General features: G+C 40.4%; 1 protein-coding gene across 24 annotated transcripts in view; it reads left to right on the top strand.

Annotated features, from left to right (window-relative positions):
- The window catches only part of PCDH15 (protocadherin related 15), a 609,044-nt gene that overhangs the window by 520,350 nt on the left and 70,301 nt on the right, over positions 1 to 18,393 (top strand). For all 24 annotated transcript variants that reach the window (XM_083441352.1, XM_083441358.1, XM_083441371.1 and 21 more), the window contains 2 exons: positions 6,566 to 6,675; positions 6,788 to 6,928. In XM_083441352.1, coding sequence (XP_083297478.1) covers positions 6,566 to 6,675; positions 6,788 to 6,928 — 251 coding nt within the window. The remainder of the gene's footprint in view (positions 1 to 6,565; positions 6,676 to 6,787; positions 6,929 to 18,393) is intronic.

Raw genomic sequence — 18,393 nt, 5'->3', positions numbered from 1 at the left:
ATCCTTAAAGTGTGTGTGTGTGTGTGTTTCTGTGTGTGTGTTCTGCTGTCAGTTCTGTCTGTGTAGTTTTGTAAACAGTTTGAAATCTTACTAAATTTCCTTCTCCAATGTGAAGTGTGAGTGTTTATACACAGAAGCGTGTATGTGCCTATTTAAACAATATTTTAAAGCTAATCAACCTACTCGACACACAATGGGGTGGACAGGATTGACTTCCTTAGCCTGGGAAGCAAATTGTTATTTCACCATTCATCTTGCCTGCGTGTACAACTGTGGTATAAACTATGAAGCTGTGTTCACACCACAGCTAAAAAAATGCAGTAAACATTGTCAGCTTGACTTTACATGGCAGCCAAAAATATGAAAAGTAATGGCTGGGAACTATTTTTCTGTAGCAGCCAGACAGCAATCCATGCTTTCTAAAGAAGATGGTTTTGTAAATACTAGACGCTTGTCTTGCCTATGTATAAAGGTAGCCTTGATGTCAGTATCCTAAGAGAGCGCATGTATTTTTCTCTTGCTGGTTAAGGTTTCCCCTGGATAAGTACCACGGTAGTTCAAGAAAAACACTAATGTTATCTATTAACCCAACAGCTTAACTATGCTTTCTTATTTATTACCAAGAAACCATGATCCTTGCTTAACTGTGGATTGTGTTATGTTTGAACCCCACACCCTTACTTAATCATCATTTATATGGCCATCCCACCACAGACACAGCGGGGAAACAAACCAAAGTTTTGAGAAACAAACCATGGTTTGCTTGATTTATCTGTGATACAACTCATGGTTAACTCATAGTTCAACAAACCACGGCTTAGCACTGTGTGAGAACCAAGCCAATATCTTTCCAGCCATTTCATCTCTTTCCTGTTCATTTTCTGTATGGGCCCCACTTCAGTATAATGATCCCAAGAACATCTTTTGCTCTCACAAACCAAAGCATTTTCACTAGCAGGACTTTCTCTTTAGAATGCTCAAAAAGGCACAACAAATCAAAGTATTCTTCCTTAGAGGATTCTGTACAATAATACTTCTTTTCTCCTCCTTCTTTCAAAGTCAAATAACTGAATCTCAGGACACCTCCCTAAGGGAGTTTAATACAGAAGACATGAGGCATGTAATCATAGCAAGATTCTGCATCAACTGCTACAGTAAAGGAAGACTTTCTTCTGACCTTCACAAAGAAGTTTAAAAAAAGTTTTTTCAGCTCTTACTATTATCAAAAGAAATGAAGGGGCTGCTAAATAAATTCTTAATGGCAAACATCCCCCAGCAAAATCATTTTTAACAAATACAGTCATACCTCTGTTTATAGCCGCTTCAGGTTGCGTTTTTTCGGGTTACGGACTGCCGCAATCCGGAAGTACCGGAAGGGGTTACTTCTGGGTTTCAGCGGTTGTGCATGCGCAGAAGCTAAATCGCGCTTTGCGCATGCTCAGAAGCGCCAGATCGCAACATGTGCGTGCACGCAACACGTGCAGACGCAGGTTGTGAACGCTGCGGGTTGCAAACGTGCATCCCACACAGATCACGTTTGCAACCTGAGTGTCCACTGTAGTATAAATTTATCATAAAAATTTAAGAATTCTTACACCTTCATTTTTCTTTCTTTCTTTTCTTATTTATTTATTTAGCAGCACATCCCACCTTTTCACTGTCTTTCGGCGTACAGAATAACCTTTCCATATCTAATTCATCTTGGCAACTATGCTGTAATACTTGATTGTTAAAGAGCTATTTGAAGAGTGGAGTTTGAACCCCTATTCTTTTGATTCTGAAGAATTCCTGACAAAAATATTGACTTCTAGCTTTCATTTTGAATCCTTGCAAGGACTACACAAGGATGCATTGCACCTGATGACATTAAGTCCATCAGAATGAAGTTTGACATTTATCTTTAAGGATAATAGGCCATGTCAGTGGTTCATTGTAATAATACCTAAACTCCCTTGTCATCTTTTTTTTGAGGTAAATATCACCGAAAGGTCAAAACTTCATGAACCAATATGACAAATGTAAGGAGGGGGCATAGAAAAAGACACACAATCCCACTGAACATACCTTGCAAATAATATTGCACAGAAGAAAAAGAAACAATTTAAATTGGCCTTCTGGAAGCAGTGAATGTTGGCAGCTCAGCCTATTGCAGATGTTTTACTGACGTGGTACAGCACACACAAGCACAAAGGCATGCAAAGGTGAAATGCTATAAATTAAAATATGTCAGCTAAACTTTACAGAGCTCTAAAACAGAATGATTTTATTCTCTGGTGCTCAATGGAACAGAGAGGGAACATTAGGACCACTTTTCTTCTTAGATTCATGAATGGAAGTCACTGCAGTGTGGATCTTTACCACACTAGGAAAGGAATATCCAAAGCCCTAGACCGCAGGAGAGAAGTCTGTTCCTCCTCTGTGCTTGTGTGTCCCCAATTTACAATCTTCTGATAAGTGGGAAATGCTTGAAATTACACATATCCTGTCTCCATACCTGTGACCAGCAGATCACATGCATTCATTGCCAAATACAACATCCAGCTTCAAATAGCACCCACCTCAGAGGAGTACACATTTGTACTCCTAACATTCCTGCAAAGTCTGTTATTTAAGAGCTTGATGGGCAGGGTGTGGAAACTGTTGGGACAACTTTGTTGTTTCCATCCAGTTCTGAACATCTTGGTTGATGCCTGAATTTCCAAATTGTGACTCCTGAACTGTGTCCGTTGCCAAGCCTATATATGCCTAGATAAAGATCTTCTGTTACACATAAGAGCCTCTGTTGGCATATGTTGGGCATGAGACATGACAGTGTGTTATAATGTACACATTCTTCATACTTAGGGGGGTTGGAAGGGGACTATGACTGAAGGAGACAGGTTACTACTACCACTTTTTTTTTTAAAAAAAGCAAATATATTCTTAAGAAGGCCAAGACATGTTTGTGAGTCGAGGCCCTGTCCCCCACTTTATGATGAAATAAGACACATGGACACCAGTATTTTAGGTTAATGGGCGAAAAATGGCCACAACTTTATTGTTTATAGAATGTGAGTAGTATTGGCTTAGGGCCTAGGCACTGGATCCGAACAGACTATACTTGATGCCTGTCCATCCTGCAGGAAGTCACACAAGGATTAACAACCTGTAGGGGGAACCTGTTGGTGGAAATCAACTGGAAATTCTCCCCTAGAGTCCCTGGAGGGTCGGGCCATGGCCCTAGCCACCACCTGGGCTTCGCTCAGGAACCATGACCACCAGATTCCTTTAACGGAATACCCTTCAAGGGGAGGGCTAGGTGATGGCTACAACCTCCCCTCCAACACACAATGCATTTTCCAATGCCTAACCACCAAACCTTACAAAGTTGTGGCAATTTGCTACGAGGTAGGCAAAAAAAACCAAGTGGCTGGTGCCAATCTGCGAAGTGGAAAAAAATTCTACCAGGCCCCTTCAACAGGTGACCAACCGAGGTCCATAGCAAGGTCAGGTGTTGAATGCACAAGAATAGAGGGAGGGAGGGAGGAAGGGAGATCCATGCATGCAGGAAACAAACAGGCTGAGCCACGGTCCTGTGTTTGCTTAAGAGCAGCAAACCACGCCCCCCAGCCAGCCTGATTGGCTGGGGGATGCGAGACCCGCTCACAATGCCTCCCCTTGGGGAAGAAGAGGGTAGACCCATCATAGCGATGCTGAGGAGCTGGGCAACCTCAGGAGCAGAGCCACCTGCACAGGCCCACTGCCCCTTTGTAGAAATTGAGCCCCTCTGTGCAATTAATGCAAGATTCTAGCTTAATAATTGACCTTTACAGAAACAGGAAAAGTACTTGAGCTAAAGTACACAGGACAAACACAGCCACATATTAGCTTTTATCCTTTTTACCCATTCAGTTCCATATGTTTCGACAAAAGTTTCTTAAGGGACTAACAGTATGTTTTCATTGAAGTGATGTATTGTTCTTTGAACCTGATTGCATTAGTTAACTCAAGGAAGTTAAATCGATAAGGCACAATTACTATAAGGTTACAAAGAACATGAATTTTGGTGTTTCTCTATTCACTTCCTTCAAATTCTCCATATTGAATGCAAAAGCACCTTCCTAATTGATATTGATTTCTCAATCCATAGAATTCAGCAATGTCAGAACAGGAGTTACAGAGATGTTACTAAAAAAAGAAAGTGCTAAAAACAGGTTAGGATCAAAAGAAGGGTTTTTACACGCACTCCCCAAAAATCCATTTTGAATTTTTAAAGACTTCATCTTAGAAAAGTGGACATGGAAAGAATCTAGCCTGCAGGTCTTGAAAATAACAAGGTAGAAAATTGTTTGTACTGTATTTGAGTTTGTCAAATGTACCTTGCTCACCAATTACATCAATAACGTATTGTTATCATTACTTGAATTTTGGTGTCATGCAGACCAATGCAGAAGCCAGATAAATGAAAAAAGTTTAATTGAAAACCAGTTCAATCTGTTGGATTACAATTAAATTTATGATTCTTATCCTGTCATCCATAACTTCACTATAGTGTCTGCTATCAGATTTCAGGCTGCACCCAACTGCAGCCCAAATGCTTCTATATGGGAAAATCAGTCACAAAATAATTCTGTGGCTCTGCATTTCCAAATATCTTACTAAGCATTAAGTAGCAAACATTTCTACTGTTCTTTAATGAAAAGCATGTCACTCCAACCTGGAATTCAAATGTGAAAATTTCACTTTTTAAATACCTTTTTTAGGTGCACTGCTAGCAAAGGCTGTAGCTCTTTTCACACATTATTTGTGTGCATGGCAAGCAAGGATACAAAAGGGCAACCCAGTCAATCAATGGGGATAGAGCAAATACCCTATGAAAAAAGGTTACACTGCAGGTTATTCACTTGACCTCTGTTTGCTTTGCATGGCTCCTGCTTACCAGGAGGTAGAGGGGTATTAGGCAGAGGCTAGCAAGGTGCAAACACACCAGCAGAAGCGCAATATTCAGAGGAAGGATGACTGAGTTGGTGTTAACATGCTTACGGAAGCAGAATGGATCCCTGGAGGAGCACACTTTATCCTGGATATAATCACACAGAGACTCTGCTCTTAAGAAAATAAAAGGCTGTGTTTATTGCAGGAAGTACATACTTGAAAGCAAAGATCCTTGTTCTAACTAAGGTGGAGATGTGAAGAGCCATGCATGCTCTTTCATCTCAGCAAGAGACACACACAAAGTTGTCTCCTCTCCCAAGGAAAGGATGAAGAAGGAAATGAGGCCAACAATTCCGAGAGTATTGGTCTAAGGGAAGATCAATAGCTTCAGTCTAGAAAGACAGTCTAGGAAGGTTCCTCTCTATCTATCCTTCCTGTGCAAGTATATCAGCATATGGTGAAATTTCATCCCAACATACTGAAGCTGAGTTAGAGTACTGGAGTTATCTTAGAGCCAATTCTCTCTTTATACTTTGTATTTTGGTATGAATAGATAACTAAATACAGAAGATGTGGGTTTCCCTGTATATAGCCTGCATAGACAAATACATGCAGAATTAGGTGTGTGTCTATTTTTAAAAATCCAGTCTTTCCCATAATTGTTTCTAATTTCATATTTGCATGCACACACCCTACATTCTGGATATGCATACATATTGTCATCAGATGTACGATCAGAGTATAAAAAGTAAAATGAAAATCGGTTCTAAGATGCATCGAACAAGGGCAATGGGATAATCCATCCATGCTTGCCATGGACATTTACAGAATGATCAAGGCTCATATTTGACCTGATTTGAAAAGATTCATATAGCCCTTAGGCCTACGATGTCCTGCAAAATGGTGGAGAAACATAAATTGATTTCAGCATTTTCCTTTCCTTTCAAACTGATCTAACTGAATAATGGCTTCATGTTCAAAGGTGCAGGGAACAGCATTTTATTGCCAAGCACATTTATTTGTGACGGCTGCTTGACAGCAGAGACATTTTAGAGAGAAGCTTCTCAGGGCGTGCGTCTCCATTGCATGGCCCTTTTTCTTCAGCAAAGACAATAACTAGCAACTACATTATTCTTTCTAGCTCAGCCTTAGTCCTGAGCTTACTTCTTTCGGCAAGTTTATCCAGCCTCTTTTGTGCAGAAATCTTTTGTGCAGAGGACAGGAGTAATCATAGATGTGCTTAAAACGTTTAATCAATGGCATAGATTGCCCACCAACATTTTCTGCAATAAGGCTGGGGGGGGATCTTATATGGCTGTGAGAATATTGGAATTCCTTCCACAAGCAATCAGGCAGACCCATGTGGGAAAGGGATTGAAATGTTTACATATTCACTTGTAGCAGCAAATTTAAGCAGCAATCACGCCACTAGTGTGTGATTCAAGCCATTATTGTTGCTTTATTCTGTATGCTTATTTTTTTTCCTTATTTCATGTCAGGCAACAGCTGGAATTACATGATCCTAGTCATACAGAGCTTCCAGGTTCTTCTTGTCTGCCAGACAAGGAGAAAAATCTTGTATATATTATTTCAGTAGAGCACTGAGAACGTGACAATAAGAAAGAGCAATCTGTTTTGCCCAATTTTGCAGGCCCCCTCCTGTGAGTGAAGGTGCACCCAAAGGAACTCACGTTGTTGTTGTAACTGCTGCTGCTTTGAATCAGACGATTATCTATTCCATTGTTTCAGGAAATGAAGACGGTAAGTAATACTGTCCCAGGTGGTCTAGTACGATACATGAATAAAAAGTACTTTTAAGGGAGAGGGGAGGGAACAAATGTCACTAATTTTTCCTTTCTTTGCTGCATTCCAGATGTGTTTGCTATTAATAACAGAACAGGTGTCATCTCCGTCAAAAACCCACTGGATTATGAAACTGTGAAAAGCTATTTACTTCGTGTGCAAGCAGACTCACTACAAGTGGTCCGCTCCAATTTACCTGTGCCATCCAAAAGCAAGTTACTTTCACCTTTTTTATTATTTCTTTGTGCATTTGGATATTTGAGCAAAAAGTCATCTTGCTCTCCCCCTCATCACCTCCCCCACCACTGATGCTGCACACATTACCTTAAGAATTAATCTGCCACTTTTCTTACATTGTTAGTTAATTCCTTCATGTGCTAAATTTGCCTAGCAGTTTCAGATATAGTAGTACAAAGAGAGCCTCAAGCCACTACAACTTAATTCTACTGTAAGAATATCTAGGACTCTTACTTATTTGGCTCTTACTGTGTGCTAACAATATGCCGTGTGTTGTTTGAAAATGTAATGACTGAATACTGCTGTCCTGGTGCATCGCCAGCAGCTCTCTGGATGGCTTGCTGGTTGCAGGATGTAGGGTGGCTTCTGCACTGCCAAACATTTCATCTCTGCCCAGCCTCCTCCACATGTCAGTCTTTCTGAAGATTCAACACAGTTTGGTAAGACCATCCCCACTACTATCATCAGGGTGACACAGAATGCCTCTCTTCCATGGAGTTGTAGTAGCATATGGCCAATAAAAGGCTATACAGCTATATACATAAGCAGTGGTGGCTGCTACCCATTAGGGTTGGTAGGTTGGAAGGCAGGGAGGCCAACAGTAGGTGGAGCCAGAGCCCCTTTGCCCTCATCCTCTTCCTTGCTTAGTTCTACAAGGCTAATGCTGAGACTAAAGAGGCTGACAGCTTCATCCTCTTGTCTGGTTGTAATTAAGAAGGTGGATGGGGTGTGGCTGAGCTGAGAGCTGTAGTTGGTGGGGCAGTGTCGTATCCATACTAATGGACCAGACTCCACTACACATAAAGGATGGGTCGTGCTTACTTTTTAAAAAAATGTAATATTGTGTTTCTCTCTGAGGAAAATCCTGCACAGTATATATGAACAAAGTGTGTGTGTGTGTGCGCGCGCACACACACACACACACACAATATTCTGTTTCCTATCTTTCATTTTAAAGGAAACACTTATGTGTTTCATACATTCTCCTGTACCAATTTACACTCAGCTTCTGAAACCTGACGCAATCTTGAGTTAGCAACTTTTCTAAAAGTTTCTTAGTACAAGAAACAAGTATTTAAATGAAAAGTGTGAATCATAATTAAAACTGGAAGATTTGGTCAAATAATATAGCAATAAGTTCTGCATGAATACTTTATGAAAGAGTGTCTCCTGGTATGCAGTCAGCAAAGAATGGAAGTCTTTTAAACTTTTCAATAAGCATAATTAAATGTTCATGAAGCTAAATAAGAACAATACATTAATTGGTATCTTAAATTGATTAAAATTTATGGCCATTTAATTTATGAATATCTACTTGCTTCATCCCAATTAATTAAAGTTAATGGATTTAAGTAATAGAACAAGGAGATCATCTTCAAGTTTTAATTTGGTTGGATGGGCTTACTCTGTTCTTCTACAGCAGTGGGGTAGAATGCATAGCCCTCAATATATTACTGGACTCTAAACTCCAGTCGGCTACAATCAGCATGACCACTGGTCAGAGATGATGGGTGTTGTAGTCTAGCAGCATCTGAAGGGCCGCAGGTTAGACAGAGGAAATAATGCACATTTCTGCTTTTCTGAAAACATTTACCTCTCTGCAGACACAGTTTTCTGTGTGGTTTTTCTTCTTCTTTTGGTGTATTTTAAATACAAGTCGCAAGTTGTGATATGAAATGTTTTGTAATGCCACATCTGCCTTCCAGACTACAGAAGTGAACTGTAATCAAATCTTGGAATTATACATTTTTTATGGCAGAATGGGATAGCTACTAACATGGTGGACTATTGCTCCATTATAAGGACATCATGCAATTAACTGAAGGGGCCACAGTTCACTAGGAGAGGACATCTTTAAGTGGGGCTGGAGAAGACCTTTGGCTGAAGCTCTGGACAGTTGCTGCCAGTAGATAATGCTGAGGTAGATGGGGACTGGTGGCCTGTCTCAGTACATGGCAGTTTTGTAGGTCCCTGAAAAGTGGCAAAAAAGATTGCTCCATTTCAGAGCAATGATGTTTCCATCATAAGATATGCTGCTAGTTGGATAGGGATGTAGGGGAAAACTCTAAGGGGCACAGCATGTCTCATAAGCAATTGTTTGAATTAATCCAGCCTTCCCATTTGTCTCTGAGCCATAATAACCATGAACCAAAATACTGGGAGTCACGGCAACATGTCTTCTGAGAACATCAAAACACTTGGCTAATCAGACTTCCAAATAATAATGAATTGCAGGGCAATTAAAATAAATTTTGTGATGAAGACAACTTGAATGTTATTGATTCCATTTTATGTTTTTGCTTCAGGGCATATCCTTGTAATGTTTCTCATTTTCATAGGCAGTATGCCAAAAATGATCCCAAAGACTGATGTGAGCGAGTGCACCTCTTATTAAAATTAGCATTCACAGAAAATATCACTCATCGCACACAGCTGCTAGCTCTTCCATAGCAAAGAAAGTCTGTGTTATTTCCTTGGGTGTCCTGAAAGGCCCCAGTGGTTAAATAGCTTAAGATTCCTCCAACCCACAGAGCTTAGAAAATGGAAGGCCATATATATATATATATATAATCTCTATTATCAGAAACATATTTTAATTAAGTAAAGCGCTATTTTGAAGTATTTTTTTTCCTTATTCAGCCAGTTTTAGAAAGTAAAACAATAACAGTTTTCTTTCAGTCAGTGGCTGTCTGCCAAAACAGCCTCAGCTCTGCACTTTTAGTAGGGAAAAATCTCTCAGCTTCAATATTTCTTTTCCTTTTCCATTTTAATTCCAATACCTCTTTATCAGTAAAATGATAACAGCAACATCTATATGCATTTTATGGTTCTATTTTTTGTTTTATAATTTCCATTGTTCTGCTACCTTTTGTTTTCCAGTACTGTTTCAGACTGTGAACATGGCTTTTTGAGGCTATTTATTCCCAGAGGCTCAATGTTAAAAATCAGTACATATTGATTATAAAGTATGGCTCCCTTAAACAAACACTTGTTGGGTCCATGGGGTGTTTGTCACTTTCATTTCTTCATTCACCAGAGTCAAGATGAATGCAATATTATTGGCAACTATGAAGCATGTAAATACTTTAAAGATGATGTGATGTTTGTGAACCGTCCACCAGCCCTGTTTCACTTTCTTTCATTTCCCCACCTATTTTAAGGTAAAGGTAAAGGTACCCCTGCCCGTACGGGCCAGTCTTGACAGACTCTAGGGTTGTGCACCCATCTCACTCAAGAGGCCATGGGCCAGCGCTGTCCGGAGACACTTCCGGGTCACGTGGCCAGCGTGACATCGCTGCTCTGGCTCGCCAGAGCCGCACACGGAAACGCTGTTTACCTTCCCGCTAGTAAGCGGTCCCTATTTATCTACTTGCACCTGGGAGTGCTTTCAAACTGCTAGGTTGGCAGGCGCTGGGACCGAACAACATGAGTGCACCCCGCCACGGGGATTTGAACCGCTGACCTTTCGATCGGCAAGCCCTAGGCGCTGAGGCTTTTACCCACAGCGCCACCCGCGTCCCACCCCACCTATTTTAGAAATTCATATATGGTGTGTTGAATGATTGGCAGAGTTTATCATCATATGAGCCAAGTTCCATTCTTGATGTGTCTTTACAGAAGCTGTCAAAAGTGTATGACACAAGAGTTCTCCTTATCATATATAAATAGCTGCTTCATATATATATATATATATATATATATATATATATATGAATGATGGATGTACCTAAATGCTAATGATCTTCCAGACAAGATCAGAAGACAAATCTTGACGTGCTTATAATTCATCTAGAGTTGGTAATTGGAAGAAGAGAAACAACAACAGCATAAGGCGGAGATGGCACCACTGACAGGCAAAAGAGAAGAACAAACTTTAGGTGCTAGAAATATGGTTCATTCCAGGCCTGCCATGTTTTGGGGTGAAATCCATCTTCAAGGGCATGTTTCTACCAGCAGCTGCAATGGATGGATTCTACAGTCACTGCAGTAACCCTTGCATTTGAGAATTCCTGCTGGGCACATGCGCCTGAGGAAGAATGGGAAGAAGACTCTTGAAACCTATCACTTCTACAGAAGTTGACCACAAACATCTTACCCCACTTAAAATGTTGAGCCCGCAAATGAAAAGAATTTGAGGCAGAAAGCAAAAATCAGTAATTTTGAAGTGGAAAAGGTAGAAGTCCACCTTAAAACAATGGTGGTAGGCCACTGAGAGTAGTGGGCGGGGCCAAAGACACCACTCATCCTCTCTCCATTAAGTTCCTCACCACCCAGCACTGCTTCCTTCTATTTTTAATAAGAGAGAAGCTGTGTGGCATGGAGATAGGGTGAAGCATCTCTCTCTCACACACTGCAGATATCCATCCATGCAACATACCAAAAAGGGGTGCCTTTTGGAAGTGTGGATCCAGATGGATCTGTGCTTTGAAAGTGCAGTGCTAGATACGACAACATGTGAGTGTCACTTTAAGAGAATGCACCTGGCACTTACTCATAATAAATAATATAAGACACACTCACCTGAGGGGAAAGAAAGAGCATTGCAGTGAAGTGGAATGGAGAATTTCAGGAAGCCAAAGCAATGTGTGAAGGAGAAGCTTAGAAAGCAAAAGAAGAACAAAGAGATCTAAGAGGATAGAAGAAAAGTGTGACAAGATAATATATTTTTGTAACCATTATACCTTACTAAAGCCATGGCATGTGGGAAATATTATTATTACAGTCACAGTCAGGTGTTTTCATTCCGGAAAGGCCTGACAGAGAATCTAGTACCTTACGGCTTAGTAATGCAATCTGATTCACACCAGTGGGGCTGTATCCTACTAGTAGATCACAGTGTTGTCCCATATTCTAGAGAGTCAAAACTGAGGGGTTTTGTCGCATATTTTCTCATATTTAATTCTTACAGTACCCAAAAAATAAGGTGGCTGTTTATATTTCAACTCAGTTCTCATGACCCCTCAGGTATAATGCTTGACGGTTGCTTATTGTACAACTGCTGACAGTAGTTGTCACAGTTTATTATCTTTTCTTGAATTATCACTCCTGTTACATATGACACCCAACTTTAGCAGGCTTTGGCAGAGATTCAGTGGAAGAAGCCTCCAGGCTGTTCTAGTGTCACTCTGAAAATGGTCATGGATACAAATAGATGGCTGAAAAATAAGTCCTCAAAGATAAAGGTGTTGCCAGTTGGCAGATGATGCCTAGTGGAAACTTCATCTTCGGTAAATGTTACCTTTGATCACTATCTTCTTTTTGCTGTTGTGTCAGCTGTAGACTAGGAGGTTGTTTATAGCTATAGGATGTTTACAGAGAGAATGCATCTTCTCTTCTGTTTTATCACCTCAAAGAGCAATTGCCATGCTCAAGAACTAAGCAATAGAGGTGATGAGTATTTCTCAGGTGGATAATCATATTGCGAAAAAAGGTGTTTAGTTTCCCTACCACCACCTTTAAGTTGAAATGAGGCAGCTTTACTGTTTAGTGCCTTTTAAGAAATGTGTGCTGTTTTAAAGTTTCTATTTCGTGTGTGCGTCTGTGTGTCTGTGTGCCTGTGTGTGTGCGTGCGCGTGCTGTTTCAAAGTTTCTATTTCATAGATAGATAGATAGATAGATAGATGATAGATAGATAGATAGATAGATAGATAGATAGATAGATTAGATAGATTTATGTGGGGTACAGGTAAAAGTAAAGGTAAATGGTAAAGGACTCCTGGTTAGTTAAGTCCAGTCAAACTCGACTTTGGGGTGCGGCACTCATCTGCACTTTCAGGTCAAAGAAGCTGGCATTTGTTGGCAGACAGCTTTCTGGGTCATATGGCCAGCATGACTAAACCACTTCTGGCACAATGGAACACCATAACTGAAGCCAGAGTGCATGGAAAAGCTGTTTACCTTCCCACCACAGCAGAAGCTATTTATCTACTCATGCCAGTATGGGGAACCTGCAATCCTGCCTTCAATGTTGTTAGACTACAGCTCCCATCATCCCTGACTGTTGGCCATGCCAATTAGGACTGATGGGAGTTGTAGTCTAACAACTTGGGACACACTTTCCCTCCCCACCCCACTTTAAATGAAGAGATGTGATGAAAAAGCTATGCTACTTCCTAAGATTATGTGTAGCAATTTGCATTATTTCAAGGACATCTGGAATACTTTATTCACATGTATGAGAACTACATATATCTCCCCACTAAGCAGCAGCAGGGCTCAATAGCAGGAGTTCACCATACAACATTAGTGGAAGAAAGTTTATAAGTCCTTGTTGGTACCTGTTCTGCATTTAAAACACCCCACTCACACAAGCATCTTTCTGCCTGCTGCTCTGTAGAGTCAGTGGACCTTGTGAGAGGAGTGGAGAGGGAAAAGTAGAAGGCAGTATCCTTCCTTGGGCCCTCCATCTGCTCACAGACACAGAAAGCCTTGGGGTTAGTTTAAAAGGGGAACAATACAGAGATTAAAGTCTTTATTCTCTACCACGCTTGCTTTTAGAGCTGGGGAGCCTGCTCTTATTCAGAGCAGATGCTTCAGGGACAAAACAGCTCAGCTAATAATGAGGTAGAATTCCACTCCACCCTTTGAGTTGTATATCTGCAAGATCCCTGCCAGTCTTTTAACCATGAGTTTAAAAACTCTTGCTTTTGCTGCAACAGACTGACCTGGCTACCTTTCCGGAAAGCCTTTGTCAGTTTAAGACCGTAAGTCAAGTTTATTTTTTTTCTCTCCAGCTATTTTGGTTCTGTTATGTAGCTGTGTCAAACTTCAGTTGTCTGCAACTTGTAGGAGGCATGGAAATAGCTGAGTGTGACAATATCTTATCACGTGACAGATTTAAGAACATAAGGGAAGCCCAATCAGGTCAATGGCTCATCTAGTCCAGCATCCTGTTCTCACAGTGGCCAACCGAAGGCCTATGGGAAGGCAACGAGTAGGACCTTAGCACAACAGCAGTCTCTCCACCTGTGATTCACAGTAACTGCTATTCAGAGGCTTACTGTCCCCAGCACTGGAGGCAGAGCATAGACATTGTGACTAGTATCCACTAGTAGCCTTACCCTCCATTAATTTGTCTAATCCTCTTTTCAAGCTATCCAAGTTAGTGGGCCATCACTACTTTAACTAAATATCATCAGAAGAAGTAGGAATAAGACATAGGTTGGCAGCAGCCACATGTTTTAAGGTAATATGTAGTTTTCCAACAGTATCAGAAGCAAAAATGAAAAGAAGAAGGGGGTGACTTCAAACAGTACCATTCTGCTTGTGCAACACATTTTGGGGGGAGCAGATTTGGGGAGAGGGAATGCAGTGGTTGTAGGGAGGGGAGAGAAGGTGGCCTGCCTTTTGCTGCTTCTGGCAAGACATTCAGTATCACTCATTAACATGTTGTAGCTCTTGTTTATTAAATTGTACTACATTGTAATTATTTTGCACTCCCTTTATTATGTCAAAATGGTCCGTGTATTGAAGTTTAGTGATAGACAAATGTATTTACATTTACCAGATTAAACTAGTGATTGATTGTTTAAAAGGCAGGCAACTGATGAACTGAAATAACAGGTAAGATTTGTCATTAAATTACTGTGGCTGAAGCCAGGTTTTTAAGGCAGAAATTGAGCTTAGCAATAGATAGGTTTATTTTACCTGCCAATATGCAAGAACATCCTGGCAGATCGTTAAGGGCAGAACTGCATAAATTATTACTGATGCCCATCCAATTTATATTGCTCACCCACAGTTTAATTAAAGCGGCCTTTGTAATAGAAATAACTGTCTACTTTTAACCTACTGTGGAAAAGAACAGGTGCTCCATTCTTTTTCTGCTGAGCATTCCTCTGAGGGAGGATCAACCAAAAGTAGTGTTCACCTAATGCCATGGAGCTTGGTAAATATTTCAGTTCAACTGCATATAAATGTAAGACTGAGGGCTTGGGCAGGACAGTAGGTTAATGAGCCCACAGTGACTGCAAATTTTATTTAATGTTTGGTGGCCAAGTGGCCAAGCACTTGATTCCTGTCTGTGGGTACCGGTAATTTCTGAATAGCTAGGAAATATCTAGGTGGTCCTGAAAGGGGACATGCCTCCCCTTTCTCCACCTCTAGCTAAGCATGGATGTATTCTAGGTCTCTCTGTGAAAATAAACAACAGAATTGCAGATTGAGTCATAGAATGAGTCCAACTGGGAGAGATCTGGGGAAAGAGAGCTTTAGAGGCTCTGTAATCTAGTAGTATTTTGGGGTGCTCACTGCCTCCTTCTGGAGATCTGATATTGGCAGTAAATCTGGAGTTTTGGTGTGTATCCACCTTTCCTTCACTCAGCTGTTACAAGATACCATAGGCCTCGTGTAGGGATGGAGGAGATAATTTATTCAGTTTGCATTCAAATATGCATGTACCAAACTCTCAGTTTCCTAAACAATGTGCAAGCTGAAACACAGCCACCTTTCAAAACATTTCTCCAAATTTTGCAATGCTGTTCTCCAGCCAGGTAATGTGTGCATAAATGCATATACTAGGATAAAGTGTGCGTTAAATGCATGTTACTTAAAAGAGCATACCAAGGAAATTTGTTTTGCAAAAATGTGCATATTAGGCAAAATTACCTACAAAAATAATGTCTACTTTAGGAGAAATTTGCCCTAAAATGCTGATCAATTTTCATGAGCACTTTTAAAGCACAGAAATGTTGAGAACTGAGCTTAAGATTGGAAAAATGAGAAACTGGAATTGACAGAATTGTCTGTCTGTCATCTCCAGTCACCTCCCTTCTCAGGGAAACCAAATATAGGTAGGCACTGCACCCCTGGAATTTATCACCATGAAGAGAAATAAGGTGTGAATAATGAAGTATAAAACTATTCTTGATATATTACAATATTGCCTGTTTAAAACCTATCACTGTCCTTTCTGAGCCTCACCTTTATCTGGTGCAAAATGCCTCTATCTTGGAAGCATTCACCATGCTTTTTTGTTTTAAAAAAGAGGAAAAGATCAGATACAGTGAAGAAGGAATGAGCTGTAGGTAAAGCAAGTGAAGAGCTAGTGCAGCAGAGTGTCTAAGAGTCTGAGTTGGGAAATCTCTGGTTGTAATCTCACCTCAGTTGTGAATTACATGACTTCAGGCAAGCTACAATTCTCTCAGTTTCCTCTCAGTCTCCACTCCTCTGCAGGATAATAGTACCAGCATGTATTTCAAGCTGTTATAGTGAGTTCTGAGATGAGATAATGTATGTAAAGTACTCTGAATATTTTGAAGTCCCAAATAAAAGTTAAATATTTATTATTGCTTTTGCCATTACATGGGGTGGATCTAAGCAACTGTGAGCAGAAGGAGAAAATATATTACTGCCGTTATGTGAACTCTTGAATAAGTGCTAGTCTCACAGTGATGAGAAATATAGTGGAGAAAGAAAATTCATGTGATAGCAAATAAACTTCAGTGGACCATTAAAAAACACCTCATGAAAAGAGTTTTGTGAGTGGAAGAAATCTAGGTTTGGCCTCACTTTACTCACACAGCATGTTTCCACTTCATCAGAAACAGCCCTTGCTGAAGAGGAAGACATTTTCCACTAGCAAAATAGCACTCTTGGTTTTAAGCCAAAATTTCTAGAGTAGCCAGTAAAATAATGCGGGTTTGTAGAGGGCAATAAGGGAGAGTTTGCAGTTTCTTCATTTGTAGGGGTTGCATAGTTTCTATATTGAAAATAAAGCCCAATATTTAAAACTTAAACACCCATTCAGGTCGTCCCCCTCACATGATTAATGATTGCATGTGAGGGTATAAATATGGGCCTCACACACTGATCCCACACTGATCCCAAGCTGTTGTCTATCAGCTTCACCTCTCTGCCATTCATGTGCTGAGAGATGCATCTGTCGGGGAGAGACTCCTATTCACAGGTAGACTCCCACCAAGATGTAGAACCCCCAAAGTGAGTCTCGCATTCTGCTTCCACACAATGATTGCTTGAGGGATAACTCATGGAGGGGGCTAAAGCTTCCATGCTGGGGGGGGGGGGGAATCCTGGGGAAGTGGGGCAGGATTATGCTAGCCTACTTTCCTCCATATATCTCAATAACTTTAGAATAACACATGCTCCTACGGGCATACACTGTACCCTTTGCCTCCCTAACCTCATGCTGGATTCCATTTCATAGTTGAGAGTGACACAAAAGTCTGTTGTAAATTAGACTTGATAGATAGATTAGATGTGTTTATGTCACACATGGTGTTTTTGCAGTTGCCTCCACAATCAAAACAAATACATTCCTCTTGCATATATCTGCTTGTGTGAAGAATGAGATCTGGGATTATAACATCTGTTAGCCCAGACTGGAAGACAAACCAATGACTATATTTTGACATATTAATTCTTCCATTATAGTTAGCTGCTGGTTGCTTGGGAGCTTCCTAGCAGGAAAGAGTTAAATAATGAGTGACTCACAGATGTTGTGCTCTCAAGCTGCCAAACCAATGAAATATATGCCATGTATAAAAATGAACTGATGAGCTGAAATGAAGGTGTTAATGAAATTAAATGTCATCGAAGTTAAAGCTGGAAGGTAGATTGATTTATGTAGATAAATAACTATATGGACTAAAGGCTTTAATAGTTTAATGTCAGAAATTAGAAGACACAGAAATAACAGAATAATTTTAATTATGCAGAGGAAGGGATTACTTGACATTTGAATAAATATATTGAGCTAAGTAGACTAGTAGTGTTGAAAACACCTCTTGTATGCTCCAGTTTCAGCTTTCTTTCGATGACCTGGAAGTACTGAAAGCTACCAAACCAAGGTCTGCCAGTTGCCTTTCACAGTAACATTTTAGCTAGCTTAGCTTAAAAAGAAGAAGTTGAAAGTGGATTTAATTCTCTTTTAACAGAAAACATAAATAGAAGTTATAATGCAGTTCACTTATTATTTCCTGTTGCAGAACATGACATAAATGTTCAGCAACATGACCTGATCGGCCATTTGTATTTGACTTGGGTCATGTCTGGCTAAGTCTTGAAAGGGCTTCTCAGTCTTTTGGCTAAGGAGAAGTTCTGCTTCTCAGTCGGTAGAGCATGAGACTCTTAATCTCAGGATCGTGGGTTCAAGCCCCACAATGAGTGAAAGAATCTTGCATTGCAGGGGTTGGAATAAATGGTATTTATGGTCCCTTCATTTCAATTCTACAATTCTGTGATTCTAGCAGAGCCTCTTTTGTGATGGTACTTACTGTTCCAAAGTACCATCACTCCTGTTTTCCCCTGCCTGTGGGAGCCATTATGTGCTAGCAGCCCACAGTACGTTTATCAAAAAATGAGTCCAGCCACCTTTTACCAAAAAAGGCACTGATTCTAGCAATACATAGTGCACCAGGCAGGGAAGGTGGAGATGGTCTAAACATTTATTTTGTAATGTGGGTTCTACTAACAGAAATA

Source organism: Podarcis tiliguerta, assembly GCF_965153285.1.
Source record: "Podarcis tiliguerta genome assembly, chromosome: 5".
In the NCBI taxonomy this organism is placed as follows: Eukaryota; Metazoa; Chordata; class Lepidosauria; order Squamata; family Lacertidae; genus Podarcis; species Podarcis tiliguerta.
This window is presented reverse-complemented; position numbering and strand designations above follow the sequence as displayed.